This window comes from Podarcis vaucheri (genome assembly GCF_965113315.1).
Source record: "Podarcis vaucheri genome assembly, chromosome: 13".
Lineage (NCBI taxonomy): Eukaryota > Metazoa > Chordata > Lepidosauria > Squamata > Lacertidae > Podarcis > Podarcis vaucheri.
This window is the reverse complement of record NC_138751.1, coordinates 50,114,307-50,127,983: the sequence shown is the minus strand read 5'-3', so window position 1 is coordinate 50,127,983 and position 13,677 is coordinate 50,114,307. Positions and strand designations below refer to the sequence as shown.

At 39.4% G+C, this 13,677-nt stretch overlaps 1 protein-coding gene across 1 annotated transcript in view; it reads right to left on the bottom strand.

Moving 5' to 3' along the window:
- Positions 1-1,468: 1,468 nt before the first annotated feature.
- UBA6 (ubiquitin like modifier activating enzyme 6) overlaps positions 1,469-13,677 on the bottom strand; it is a 40,241-nt gene continuing 28,032 nt past the window's right edge. The window contains exons 21-30 of the mRNA XM_082195393.1: positions 12,918-12,969; positions 12,757-12,820; positions 11,381-11,450; positions 10,595-10,666; positions 8,736-8,853; positions 7,315-7,508; positions 6,012-6,139; positions 5,639-5,726; positions 4,965-5,059; positions 1,469-4,360 (exon numbers count right to left, since the gene is read on the bottom strand). Coding sequence (XP_082051519.1) covers positions 4,225-4,360; positions 4,965-5,059; positions 5,639-5,726; positions 6,012-6,139; positions 7,315-7,508; positions 8,736-8,853; positions 10,595-10,666; positions 11,381-11,450; positions 12,757-12,820; positions 12,918-12,969 — 1,017 coding nt within the window. The 3' untranslated portion in view covers positions 1,469-4,224. The remainder of the gene's footprint in view (positions 4,361-4,964; positions 5,060-5,638; positions 5,727-6,011; positions 6,140-7,314; positions 7,509-8,735; positions 8,854-10,594; positions 10,667-11,380; positions 11,451-12,756; positions 12,821-12,917; positions 12,970-13,677) is intronic.

The following is a 13,677-nucleotide window of genomic DNA, read 5'->3' as shown; positions in this document are numbered from 1 at the left end:
GAGGATGACCTAGGGGAGATGGGGCTTCCCAACCTGGGGAGGTAGCCCATCTAGGCAAAGAAAAACTCTTGATATTAAAATTCTGCTGCATTGTGGCGTATCTTTGGGAGAAGAAAAGGCTAAGGAGTGAACCCTACCCAAACCTGAGTCCTGAAGATGGTTGGATGGCACCTTGTATGCCTCCTTCCAGCAACTCGTACAGCCAAGCTAGCGCCAAATGTCTTGCTCTGCTTTCTGAGGCCGGGGCGGGTCTTGTCGTCTGGGCAGCCCAGGACCTCCGTGCACAATGTCTAGGCTTGTGCCCCAGGGACGTCACTTCACTCCTGCTAACTCAGTGGTTTTAACTTCACCCCCAGAGGCACACTCCGTTGTCTCTCGAGACAGATGGATGCCAGCAATAAGAACAAGCATCATAATAATAATAATAATAATAATAATTTATTACTTATACCCTGCCCATCTGGCTAGGCTTCCCCAGCCACTCTGGGCAGCTTCCAACAAAACACTAAAATACAATAACCTATTAAACATTAAAAGCTTCCCGAAACAGGGCTGCCTTTAGATGTCTTCTAAAAGTCTGGTAGTTATTTTTCTCTTTGATATCTGGTGGGAGGGCGTTCCACAGGGCGGGTGCCACTACCGAGAAGGCCCTCTGCCTGGTTCCTTGTAGCTTTGCTTCTTGCAATGAGGGAACCGCCAGAAGGCCCTTGGAGCTGGATCTCAGTGTCCGGGCAGAACGATGGAGGTGGAGACGCTCCTTCAGGTATACTGGACCGAGCAACAATCAGGGGACACGTTCAAGCACAAAAATAAACTTGATCCATCAGGATGACCATTCTTTTGCAATGATCACAAAGACATGGCACCAAAGAATAATAAAATAAGTAACTAGATGTGTCCGCCCCAAAATATACTTTGGATGAGGATAAATTGTAAATGTAGGTAAATAAGAAGATTGTTGTGTTCCAGGTGCCAATGCATCCTGTCTGGCCCAGAGCTTCCTGTGGAGGCGCATGGCACAGCCAAGGGCATCTTGGCACAGGCAAAATAGCCAACCTGTGTAGAAAAATGTAAGTAACTGGGAGTGCCCAAGAAAAACACCACTCTCCCTACATAACCAGGTACAAGTGCACTATTGGAAATAAATGTTTCTCTAGACTAGAGGGGCCCATAAATCAAAAGCGTGTATGTATAATTCACCCCTGGCTCGCACCTGCAAAATGGGCCCAAATGCAGGTGGAATACAAGGGGCTTAAAGAATTTATTCCTGCCCAGGTATTTTGGCTATAGAATGATCTTATGAATGATACACACCCACCCACACCAATGCATTATCTCAGGTTCACACACCTTAAAATGATGCGCCCGGTTTTCTGCATGGACTGCTAGTTATAAAAGCATTTTCAGTGATCCACAGACTGCATACGGCAACGTATCCTATTAGAAACCATTGACAAAGCCATGCACATTTTGATTGTATGTTTTCAAATCATTTAATGTGAAAAAGACAAAAAGCAGTTTTCATAACTGCTTTGGCTGTACATCATTTCTTGTGTACACAAACCCCACTCCCACTTCAAAATGTACTGAAATAAATTCACAGATAACACAAACTGCGGAAGTGTAGAGTCTCTCTCTGTGTGTACACATCTATCTATATTACTTAAACTGAAATCACTCTGAGATCACTTATGTGAGAAGAATAATCCTCAAGATAAGACTAAGGGGCTGCGCAACAGGTAGGGAGATCTCTGTGTTGTTTCTGCTACCTGTTCTGTAATTTTCTATACTGTAAGGTCTGCAAGGAAGACTTGCTGGAAAAAGGTTCTTCAGTTTCATGCCTACTGATGTATGACATCAAATGCAATTTTGCAAATGCAAAGGTAGTCTAGTTCTTACTTTTGAACACTGATTAGTAACCCCACAGACAAATAAGTAATAATAATGCTAGTAGAAGACATGATCACATCCAGATTGTGAAAAACACTCATTGCATTCCACTGGAAGTTCATGACAGCCATTCTTTTTTATTATTATTATTTCTACCCATCTTCTATAGCTTTCTGAGCTCACGGTACTTTGCCTTTTCCAAAAGTATTTAAAGCATAAAGATCAAAGCTTTTATTTGAAATATATACCTCTATTGCCACTATGGCAACATAAACAAAAGCTTCAGCACCCCTCCACGCCCCACTGTCACAAGGTGTATCTTCCCTCCCCACCTCCCACCGCCATAAGAAATATTTGTTGTTAAAATAAATTAATCAGCCAGTTGTCAAATCAAATATTATAAACTGTAACAAATTATAATAAACTATCATCTGTATATTTGGGGAAACACATTTGTGTAGCATTAATTACATTTTAAGACTATTTTCCAAATATTTATGGAAAAATGTATTTGGTACTCATGTGCCTATAGAAATATGAAACCGGAGAAACTGTATGTCATAATGTCAGAAAATATTGATGTAACCAAGGATCTCACTTTAGGGACACAGTCTGAAGCCTTTGTGAACCCGGTGATTTTTTAAAAAGCTCTAAAAATGCTAAATGTGGATTTGACTTCTCTAGCAAAGCTTGGAGGGGAATAAGGGGAAGAGAAGATGATAAGCAACAACACTACCCTTCAAGTGCTACACAAATGAGCAAAATGGGCCATGATGTATATACAGCACACTGCCATTTCATACAGACTGTGGCCAAAGTTGTTTCTCTGCCTCCTAGTATATTTTGTACAGGACTATTTAAATGTGGCTGTCTAAACTGTTTTGTTAATCACTCATTTCAGGCGAAATGGAATATGTCTACTAACATGCTTTACAGAACTGCCACACCAAGTGGCGGCAGCAGGCGGGCAGCTTTTGCAGTTTTAAAGTAAGAGGTCACAACCCAACACAGAACTGAACACATTTAAGCCCCCTGATTTGGGCTTAAGCATGCCAAGGTCCATGTTGAGTTATGGCCAGCGTTTGTGAAACCTTCAAAAGCTGATGGGGGGGGTGGTCTAATACGCAACCAAGTAGCGCCAGTGGTCAGACAATAGCACTGATGGAATAATTCAGTATCCTGGGGATGTAAACAGTGTGTTTAAACCTGGATCTGCCCTATTCCGTAAGAATGCAGCAGGTGCATGGGCTGAATTTTGAGCAACAAAAGTGGTGTGGGCAAAGACTGCTACACCCTCTTGCCACTGCAGGCTTACTTTATCAGTCTGTGGTTAGTACTGCAAGTGAGCTTGGGTCAGAGCAGAACACTTGGGGGTGAGGGGCTTGCAGGGAGAAAAGTAGTGGCCAGAGAGGGATCCTTCCATCGTATATTCTTTTTGCTACCAAAATAGGACCCATCCCATTCTTCCTATGTGATTGAAGCAGATCAAGGTGTAAAAATACGTGGTTCTGTCACCAGGTGTTCACTCTGACCCGAGGTGGCAGTTGAAGGATGTGGCAGTTGACAAGTTTCAGCTAAAAGCCCCACACTTGTATTTTCAATTCAGATCAATGTATTGGGCTAAACTCTTCATACAAAGAATGAATTACCAAGCTTATTAAATAAAACCAGTACGAAAAAGCAAACTAGCCCTGGCAATCGCTGTTCTGACAAAGGAATGCCTGGAACAGAATTGGTGTTGTTTCTGCTTTACAAGGAAAGACATAACTATTATTATTTTTTAGAAGAACATAAAACCTAACTTTACAAGAACTCAGCTTCTCCTCACTATGACTCTATTCCAAAGCAACATTTCAAATGTGCTATCAGCATCAGAAGGGGGAAAATAATAGCTGTGTTACTGAAATGAACGTCAGCGGGATGAACTGGCTTAGGGGCCAAGATGAAACAAAACAAAAGGAAATCAGTTTTAGGATGGTATAAATTGGCAGCTTCTTCAAATCTCAACTGCCACCTCCTTTAATGGTCAGTGTCTGTGATCAGGTTTTATGATTGCAGTTCTGGTCTTCCTGCAGTGCTTAATAAGTGTGTTTTCTTCAAAAAGAACCACCATTTCCAGCAAACTTCCAGTCCTCCTTAGGTATAGATAGCTATGAAAATGCTACATACAAGGAAATTGCAAGTCCGATTTGCTATGGAGCTCCTTAGTACATCTCACAAAGTTCCACTGTTTTGTTTCTGATTTAAGGCTTCACCAAGTATATAGTACCATTTAAAAAATGGTGCCACACTCCTTTCATGTGGTCCTGCTATGCTGTAAACGGTATGCCTGCATCAGTTATTTTCGTGGGCAAAATAGTAACGAACTGGTGGTCCCGGCAAGTCTTCTTCGCCATCTGTTTCTGGAGCAAATGATACTGTAAGGTCCACATACCTCTTATTCGCTGCTGGTTTCACAAGTTTTTGCATCCTACATGACAAAAATTAAGTATCAGCAGCGCATCATACATGAACCAAGCTCTCCTGAAGTACCACAAACAAATTCAAATTGCAAGCCATATGAGAGAACTTGTTAAAGATGCAACGGATCTGGCAAGTCCTGCATTCCAAGACACCACAGGTCTAGAAAGGAGATAGCTAAAGTTGATTTTATGAACTGTGGAGCTAGGAGGGGGGAGAGAATGGGGTTAAGTATTCATTTCTTGCTTTGTCCTGCTTTTGTCATGTGTTTGGGCAAGGGATGCAACTGGGAAGGGCAAGACGCTGTGATTCAGTATGCACAGAAGAGGAGATATGGCAATGGGATGTGACTAGCAAGATGAATAGAAGGTGGCTTAAATAATATTGGGCTACCCTCCTCTCTAGCCCTTCTCTCATCTGCCATGCCAGCAGTGCTCTCAATCTTAAAATAATGCTGTTCAAAATACCAGGGTAGTGAATTGGAAAACATCTTGCATTCAGAATCTGATCTTCAATGAACAAGCTAACAGAGCATGCACCAAACAAGAATCGTGCTACCTGTGAGCTAATATACTGCATACCCCCTTCAGATTTACTATTTAGTTAATACTTACGTCAGCTTTAATCTTTTGACATGTCCAGGCATTACAGGAACATAAAGCATTTTAACTCCCTGAACCACCATAGTTGGCTCAATTCCGTATTTCTCCTGTAACACACAGTATATGACAATTTATTTAAAAAAACCAGATTGCACTTGAGAAAAAACAAAACAACTCTTGTTACCCCAAATAAAATCAGGGGACCAGAAGACCCCCCCCCCAAAAAAAAAAACCCTTAAGGGGGAAAGCGAGAGAAGGACTTGTGTGAAGGAAAAGAGACTGAAAATGCTCCAAAAACAGTCTAAACTAAACCAATACAACAATAAGCAAATACAAAAGGAAAGAAGACACACAACAGTAAAAAAGCAAGGCTAGAAATGAGGGAAGAGAAACAGAACCATCTGGAGAGGAGGCAGACAGGGGACTGGGAATTTTCTGCCTGTGGATGCTAGGTGGCAGTTCTTAATGAAGAACCAAAAGTTCCAGTAAAAAAATGAAGTAGACCTGACATGTTTCCCCACTCCATATGCTACAGAACATGAACCTCCATAGACAGAATGGATTACAACTTTTGTAAAGTAGTAAATTATATGGGCTGTACACCACACTGCAATCCACCAGAACGAAAAACAGCAACACTATCTCCTCCATCTGTTTCTACTGCCTATTTATCACAAATAGCTTACTTTGACAGCATTTATGAAGTCCAAGAGTGTGAAATCATCTTTCCCATAAATAGTCCATCGATCCCAGATTGTAAAAGATATTCCATTTCTGTCAGAGAGCAAGAATGTAAAACACTTTATCCAAGACACTGTGCTGCAGCACATTTTTCAATCATTTACTATCAGTTAATAACTAAAAGGTTGAACACAAGCTTCCCACCAGAAAGCATAGCAAAAGAGGAAACGGGTCACTTTTCTATAAATTTCCACGCTCGTGGGTGTCAAATTGACACCGCCTGTATAGCCAGGAGGAGTCATTATCCCAGATACACCACCTGCCAAAATCTGCTACTTGAATACACCCATTGCTGAATCCTTCATATGTGCTATTTACCTTATTTCAGTTTTTCTCACTTCAGCTGTTTCTGTGAAGACAATTATTGGAATGGCCAAGTTGAAAAAGCAGTTTTTGTATGCTTGAAAGGGGTAGCCACCCACAATTTTGATCAATTCCAAAGCAACCTAGGGAAGAAATGTAAGAATTGGAAAAATTTTGCAGTAGCTAACAAACAAAGAACTAAAGAAGATGTAGCTGTTCTGATCTGTACAAGATGCAACATGAACCAAAGTAGTCTGGAATCAGTCTGGAAGATCAGAAAAAAATCTCTGAATTTAAACCCAACAGTGTGCCCCAGGCTGCTCTTTAATCCATTAACAGTTAGGAAGGTATATGTGATAACCAGGAAAAACTGCAGCAAATGTTTCCATTCCCCCCCCCCTAAATTGTTTATATCACCTCTTTCCTACAGCTGACACGCTGTCTCCATCAAAGGAAAATTAAGGTGAAGAATTAAAATGAGACTAACTTCAAGCTGACAGAATATGCCAAATTAGACGGTTTATCAGAAAAAATAAAGAATAAATCAAAACAGGAATTTGTTTCAAAATGGGAGGTTTTCAAAGATTATCTGAAAAATAAATATAGTAGTTTAAATTTTGTTGCAGCATTCGAGGAACTTCAGTAATACTTGCAAGGTAGATATAAGAAATTAGATTTGTTGAGAATAAGTTTAATTATGATAAAAGCGTGTACTGGCAAAAAGTAATATGAATTTGAAATATGGAATAGACGGGAGGTTGGGTCTTTAGTGTTAAGACCAATAGATGTTTTATTGTTTGCTAAGAAAATTATGTGTCTATGGTTATTTTTGTACAGTGGTGCCTCGCAAGATGAAATTAATCCATTCCGCGAGTCTCTTCGTCTTGAGGTTTTTTCGTCTTGCGAAGCACGGCTATTAGCGGCTTAGCGGCTAAGTGGCTATTAACGGCTTAGCGGCTTTAAGAAAAAGGAAACAAACTCGCAAGAACTCACAAGACGTTTCGTCTTGCGAAGCAAGCCCATAGGGAAATTTGTCCTGTGGAACGACTCAAAAAACGGAAAACTCTTTCGTCTTGTGCGTTTTTCGTCTTGCGAGGCATTCGTCTTGCGAGGTACCACTGCAATTTGTGTGTAATTTGGTATTTGTGTGTGTGTTTTTTTCTTGTTGTATAAATAAAAAACTTTTTTTTAAAAAAGAGACTACCTCCTATTTCCATGACAAACTAACATTGCTAATAGGAAGAGAGCCTTCTGCCTTGCAACCTTTGGCCAACCCAGCAGAGAAGCTAGCAATCGCAAAAAATGCACCCTCACTCACCAAGCCAGACACAGCCGCAGTGGAAGTTGCAATGGCAGGAATAATCTTTCCGGCAATCCGTTTTGTTTTGAGTCGATCTGCTGGTTCGATGTTATACATCTTGGCTCGCAGATTTGAAGCTGCTGTTATGAAGTCTATGTGCCCGTTACTGTCATCATCCTTTTCAAAAGCGAGTTCCTTCATTTGCAAATCATCTGTTCGGAAACAAATTAATTCATTGTTTAGGAATCTGTGGTCTTTTAGTTCACAGAATCATAGAAATGGAAGGAGTGCCAAGGGTCATCTAGTCCATATGTGGTGGGAATGTAAGAAGGTGAAAGGTTTCTGGGAATTGATATATAATGAATTGAAAAAGATGTTGAAATATACATTTGTTAAGAAACCAGAGGCTTTTCTTTTAGGAATAATAGGAAATGAAATAAATAGAAAGGATTGCAAACTTTTCCAATACGCAATAACAGCAGCGAGAGTTTTATTGGCCCAAAAATGGAAACAGGAACAACTACCGACGCTAGAAGAATGGAGAATGAAGCTGATGGATTATGCAGAACTGGACAAATGAACAGGGAAGATTAGATATTTACAACACCACAAGTTCATCTAGGATTGAAGAAAATTTACAGATTATTTGGAATGTATACGTGATAAGCAAATAACGCTAGTGGGTTTTAAAGAAGCTCTGTGAATGTTTGAGAAATATTGTAATAGAACAAAATATGAGGGAGAGGGTATATAAAATGCAATACAAAAATTAAGAAATGTGTAATTAAAAATTTGAATAATGGATGATGATCAGAGAGGCTGAAGGAAGTCTAAAAGAGAAAATATGTGATAAACTGTGATTTGATATTATAAATATATGTTGGAAAACTAATAAAAATTATTATTATTTTTTTAAAAAGGGTTATCTAGTCCAACACCCTGCAATGCAATTTTATGAAAGACATTGTTAGTTTGGTTCAATGAAAGCCTTCTCCATCTTGTGAGTAGATTATATTAGCCCATTTTGGTACTGGGTTCAGGGAGACTCACCTGGCGCCAGCATTAGATATGTTTGGCCTTAAGTAACAGTTCATTTCGTTTTGTGGTCTGGGTTCCTTTTACTTATATTCCTTGGTCTCTTGTATTCCCACCTGCCCTGATTATCTGTTCAGGGTGTTGTGAGTTTAATGTGCTCATGCTGATATTCTCTGTTTTGAGTGATTCTATTTGAGCTAATAGTTCTATCTGAGCTAAAAGGATCTAATATAAATATATTGATTGGAAATGTATTGTATTGTAACTATTGACTTATAAAATAAATAAATATATATAATAATTAGATCTAATATAAATATATTGATTGGAAATGTATTGCATTGTAACTTTTGACTTATAAACTAACTAAATAAATAAATAAATATCTAATAATTAATACTCACTTTTTGTAGCTTCATTGGCCAATATGGCAGTCTCCAACTGAAGTACAGCATTCCTTTCATCCTCACTGCTTATTGGAATGGGATCTGGTTTCCTCACTGTTTCATCTGTTTGTACAACCTGAGAACATCAAAAGTAAATAGAATAAATGTGAGTGTATGAATCTGTTTCTGTACGATACCTTGATTTATTGAAGCAGATTGAGTTATTCATCAATAAGTAACGTTTTAGTCAAATAGAGAAAACCTGTATTTTTTAGTTGCAATATTATGTAAAATGATAATCTGAAGAAGTGTGCATGCACACGAAAGCTCATACCAAGAACACTCTTAGTTGGTGCTACTGGACATTTATTTATTTTTTAAAATGTATAATGAGGGAACATTTTCAGCCTGGTGGCCTGGATCCTGAGGTCCCCCACTCTGACAGCCACTTTGACAGGCGGAGCCACTCACCTGTCATCACCATGACACCAGATGACCCATTTTTCCTTTGCAATGTGGCTTGAACTCAAGAGGCACGGCAAAGGAACATCTCCCCAGCCAATTCAAGTGGGGCTTGGCAACACTGCTGATAATTTCAAGCCCTACTTGGACCAGCTACATTCCAGAGTTTCCAGTCAAAAAATCCCAGGTGTAGCTGATCCAAGCAAGCTTTAAGTCACTGCCAATTAGCTGGCTGGCACCAACTTCAAGCCTAAATTTCATCAGGGATCAGCTACACCCCAGAGCTGTGCTTTGCAATTCACAAAGCAGCAACTTCAAGCCTTGAAGGCTCTCATGATTCTTCCTTTGCAGCTATGTCAAAGGCTCCAGTCATATATCTGAGATCATGTGCCAGTATGAGGGAGGGGGAAAAGAGGTGAGCATGGCTTGCAGGAAAATGGCCTCATGGGCCAAGCTGGGACCCTTACTGGGCCCAATCAGGACCACAGGCCAGAAGTGACCCACAACTGTTCTAAAACACCACATTTTGGGGCGATACTAAAGTAGTTTATTAACTCTGTCTAAAAATCAACAGTACAAACATAGATGGAACCTATGAGCCTACAATTAGAAACTTAAGGCAGAACTGCATGTGCACTTAAACAGAGTCTAATACTTTCTGTAAATGTGGGGTTTGGCACAAACTGCACATTTCCAGCACGTCTCCAACAATTTTTGGAAACATTTTTCCTAAGACTATATCACCGAAGGAGGGGCTTTGCGCTAAGAAAACCAGGTCTACACTAAAGAAATATACTTTACTTTGTATGATTAAAGTTAGTTTTACAAACTCTTGCATCATTTAATCATTTAAGCGAAAAGCTATAAATATTTGCACGCTAAATATTAGTATGGAAACACTTGTAGAAGAGGGATGGGGAGCTTGTGGCCATCCAGATGTTGCCAGACTACTACTCCGCTCATCTCTGACAATTGGGCATGCTGGCTGGGGCTGATGGGAGTTGGAGTCCAACAACATCTAAAGGACCACAGCTTCCTCCCTCCTGCTTTAGAGTATTCCAAGCCCTGGCACAAATTACATCAGGCATAGGCAACCTCGGGCCCTCCAGATGTTTTGCGACTACAACTCCCATGATCCCTAGCTAACAGGACCAGTGGTCAGGGATGATGGGAATTGTAGTCCCAAAACATCTGGAGGGCCGAGGTTGCCTATGCCTGAATTACATGGTCATATTGTTTACAGCCGCCCTATAAAGGTAAGCCAGAAGCCAAGAGAGAGCAGTGAGTTCATGGCAACTGCGACAATACTGGAGAACTGGGAAGCAGCCTATAGAACATCATGCGTAGGATGAATAAAAAACGGATCATCAAGAAAAGGGGAGTAGTGAAGAGGAACACTATTTAAATGAGCTTACTTTGTTAGAAGGCCGAAACTCTTGAATCCTCAGTCCGGAAATGATCTTTAAAATGGTTTCTTCTGACATATCCTGTGTTTTGTTAAAACAGCACCAGTTAGCATGAATGGAAGAAACCACATGTCCTCTGCTCTTCAACTTTAAGCCAAAACTAATTAAGAATCCACTTATCACAATAAACGTCGAAGGAACCTATAACTTATCAAGCGCGTGGCTCATGAACATTTCCTAGCAAACTTTTCTACAAAAGCTGAACCTTGTATACCTTGCACACATTCCAAATAAGACTCATTTTCTAAAACAAAATGCATGTGAACGTATAAATACTGATGGACTAATGGATATCGCTTTTACACCAGACACATAAATATATACAAAGGGAAGTCAATTTTGCATTTATTATAAGTTAGTTTGCAAGTGCATTATTAAAAGTAGAGATGGGCCAGGACACAAATTTCAATAATCCAGGCAACAAGATTAGATTTCAATGCATCTGCCAAAATACATTGCAAGAAAGAATTCTATCAAAATGAAATATCAGGAAGAATAATTCATAGAGGTGGGATATAGGTCTCATAACTTATTCAAAGCATCTTTGGACATACTGAAGATTCCTGAAGTTAATTCAGTCGCTGTCAGTAGCAGGAGTAATGCTTTGTCTAAAAGTTGGATTTTGGAGCATATTTTCCCTTTGTAACAAAAATGCTTCACTTATCAAATGATTCTGAAAAATTAAAACAGAGAGCCAAACAGTGCAAATTCTACACCCTCCAACTGAAGGCTTACCTTTTCTGTAAAAGGGATACAGTAAATAACTGCAAATAATTTTGCTGTACTCAATATGAAGCTGTAGTGCCTGGAGGAAAAAGGAGATCGGGGTGGGTTTTTACTCCATTTTCCTGCATTCAGATATACTTCAAACCTAGCTAACAATGGGAAGGAGAAGAAATTCACTGAGCAGTTGAAGCAGAGGGGCTGAAAGAACAGGGGGCAAGGTTGCCTTTGAGAAAACGCTTACCTGCTTAGTGTGTTTGCTTTTAAATGGCAAAGATTCAGAATACACCTACTTCAGAGAAATTTCACAGAACAAATCCCTTCAGACTACAACTATGAACATATACGTAGGAATTACCTGTAGTTTGTAATGTATAGCATACAGAAGTGTGAGGTCTAATTATGATGAATTCTTTTTAAAAAGTGAAGAGAAAGAGCTGGGAAAAGATGGGAGGTGCAGAATGATATGACTTAACAGAGGAGAATGCTGTTCAAGCTATAAGGAAGAGTCTGGCAGGAGTCACAAAGCTGGGAGCAAGAGGGAGGAAGAACTAAAGGAAGCTGCCTGCTAAATATGCAGCACACATGAAAGATAAAAGTGACAAACAGAGGGAGCAGAATTGCATAGTTCAAAATAAGAGTGGCAGAGAACCTTCTTTAGGAATTTGACATTGCCAGGAAGTGCTAATATTCCAGACTGCTTGCACTTCCTATCTCCTTCTAAATGAAGCAAAAGGAGGGATTACAAGCTGCAGGCCCTGGCACTGCTTCTGAAGGAATGCAGAAATACAGGGATCTTTCAGAGCTCACTGTGGATCATACAGAGATTGGAAGCACAGTGAAGGTTTGCCATATGGAGATGTTGGTTGTCAGAAAGCAGAAAGGGGTAATGTAAGACTTGGAAGTAGAAATGTGCAGTCAATATCTATTTTGCTCAGGAATAGATAATGTTAAATTTGAACTGTCGTTCTTAGTAGATGCTGACAGCAAATCCCCAAAATGCTGCCTAAAGTTGAAATGGAGTTTTGTGTGGACATGGAAAGTGCCAACAAGAAAACTGGGGGGGGGGGGGAAAGCATAAACAAACATGCACATGAGGCAACTATCATGAAGATATTCAAAGTTTGATGTATGGCAAATACTCAAAGAAAAAACTGCTGCCAAAAGGAGACAAGTCACAAAGTTACGCATTATTTGATGTGGGTGGGTTTCAGATTAGAGGAGTCAAAAGATTATTCTAAAGGCCATATAGGTTTTTAGGACATCTTCTTTGAAGAGATCGTCTAATAACACACCTTTTATATGAGTACCAATATGCCCACAAACAGATCATGTGAAGTTCTTTGCCCCTTACAATAACAATAGTGTAAAGAGAGAGATTTACTCACAAAGGATCGTTGATATCAAACTGTATCGGGAAAGGCGGTCTCTTTGGTGACTGCCAAAATAAACCTGGTGGTTTGAAAGAAAGCATTTTGAATCTTAAAAGGATTGAAGTTAGAAATACTTCAAACATATCAAAATTAATTTAAACTTTTACTGTACTTACTGCCATCTTTTAATCGTGTGTCTATGGGAAATGAATGAAGTAACTGGAGTGCCTAGATGGGAAGAAATACTCTCAATGAAGTGAGATAACACACATCAGCACATGTTTACATTACCGAAACCTTGCAATTCATTCTGCTGCTCTAAAGCCAACCTTGTTTTTAACAGAAAGGTAGAAAGCATTCTCATTAGCCATTAAAATATTCAGTTCTAAAACACTTTCTGGCAAATTCGTCCCTATGCTAAATTGTTTTGAGTTCTGTAATCTAAGAACTGAAGGAATTAAAGTATGTCTACCAAATGTAGCTCTATCGGAATGTCTTACTCGCCATAGAAGGGTAATTAAAGGCACTTCAAAGGTAGACTACTTTGGCAAGACTTGGTTTCCATTCTTTCCTTTATAAATGAGACAGAATATACTTTTATTCCACCCACAACACAATAATCTCTGTGGAGAGGATACTTGAATTGACAATGCATAAATAAACATATTGCTTGTGTACTGTTTACTGCACATGAAACTTAGTAACTGTAGTTATATGTTGTTCTTATATTTACATGAAAATCAATAAGAATTATTTGGATTTTTATAGAAAAGTATGTCTACCAGACAACTGACATCATTTTAAGATAAAAGATAATCCAATGCTAGTGAAACTGAGGTCTTCCCCTCATGTTAAAAAGGATTAGACAACAGCTCAATGAGCATTAAATGTACATTGAAAATTGAGAATTTAAAGAAATCATAGCATCAACCACCA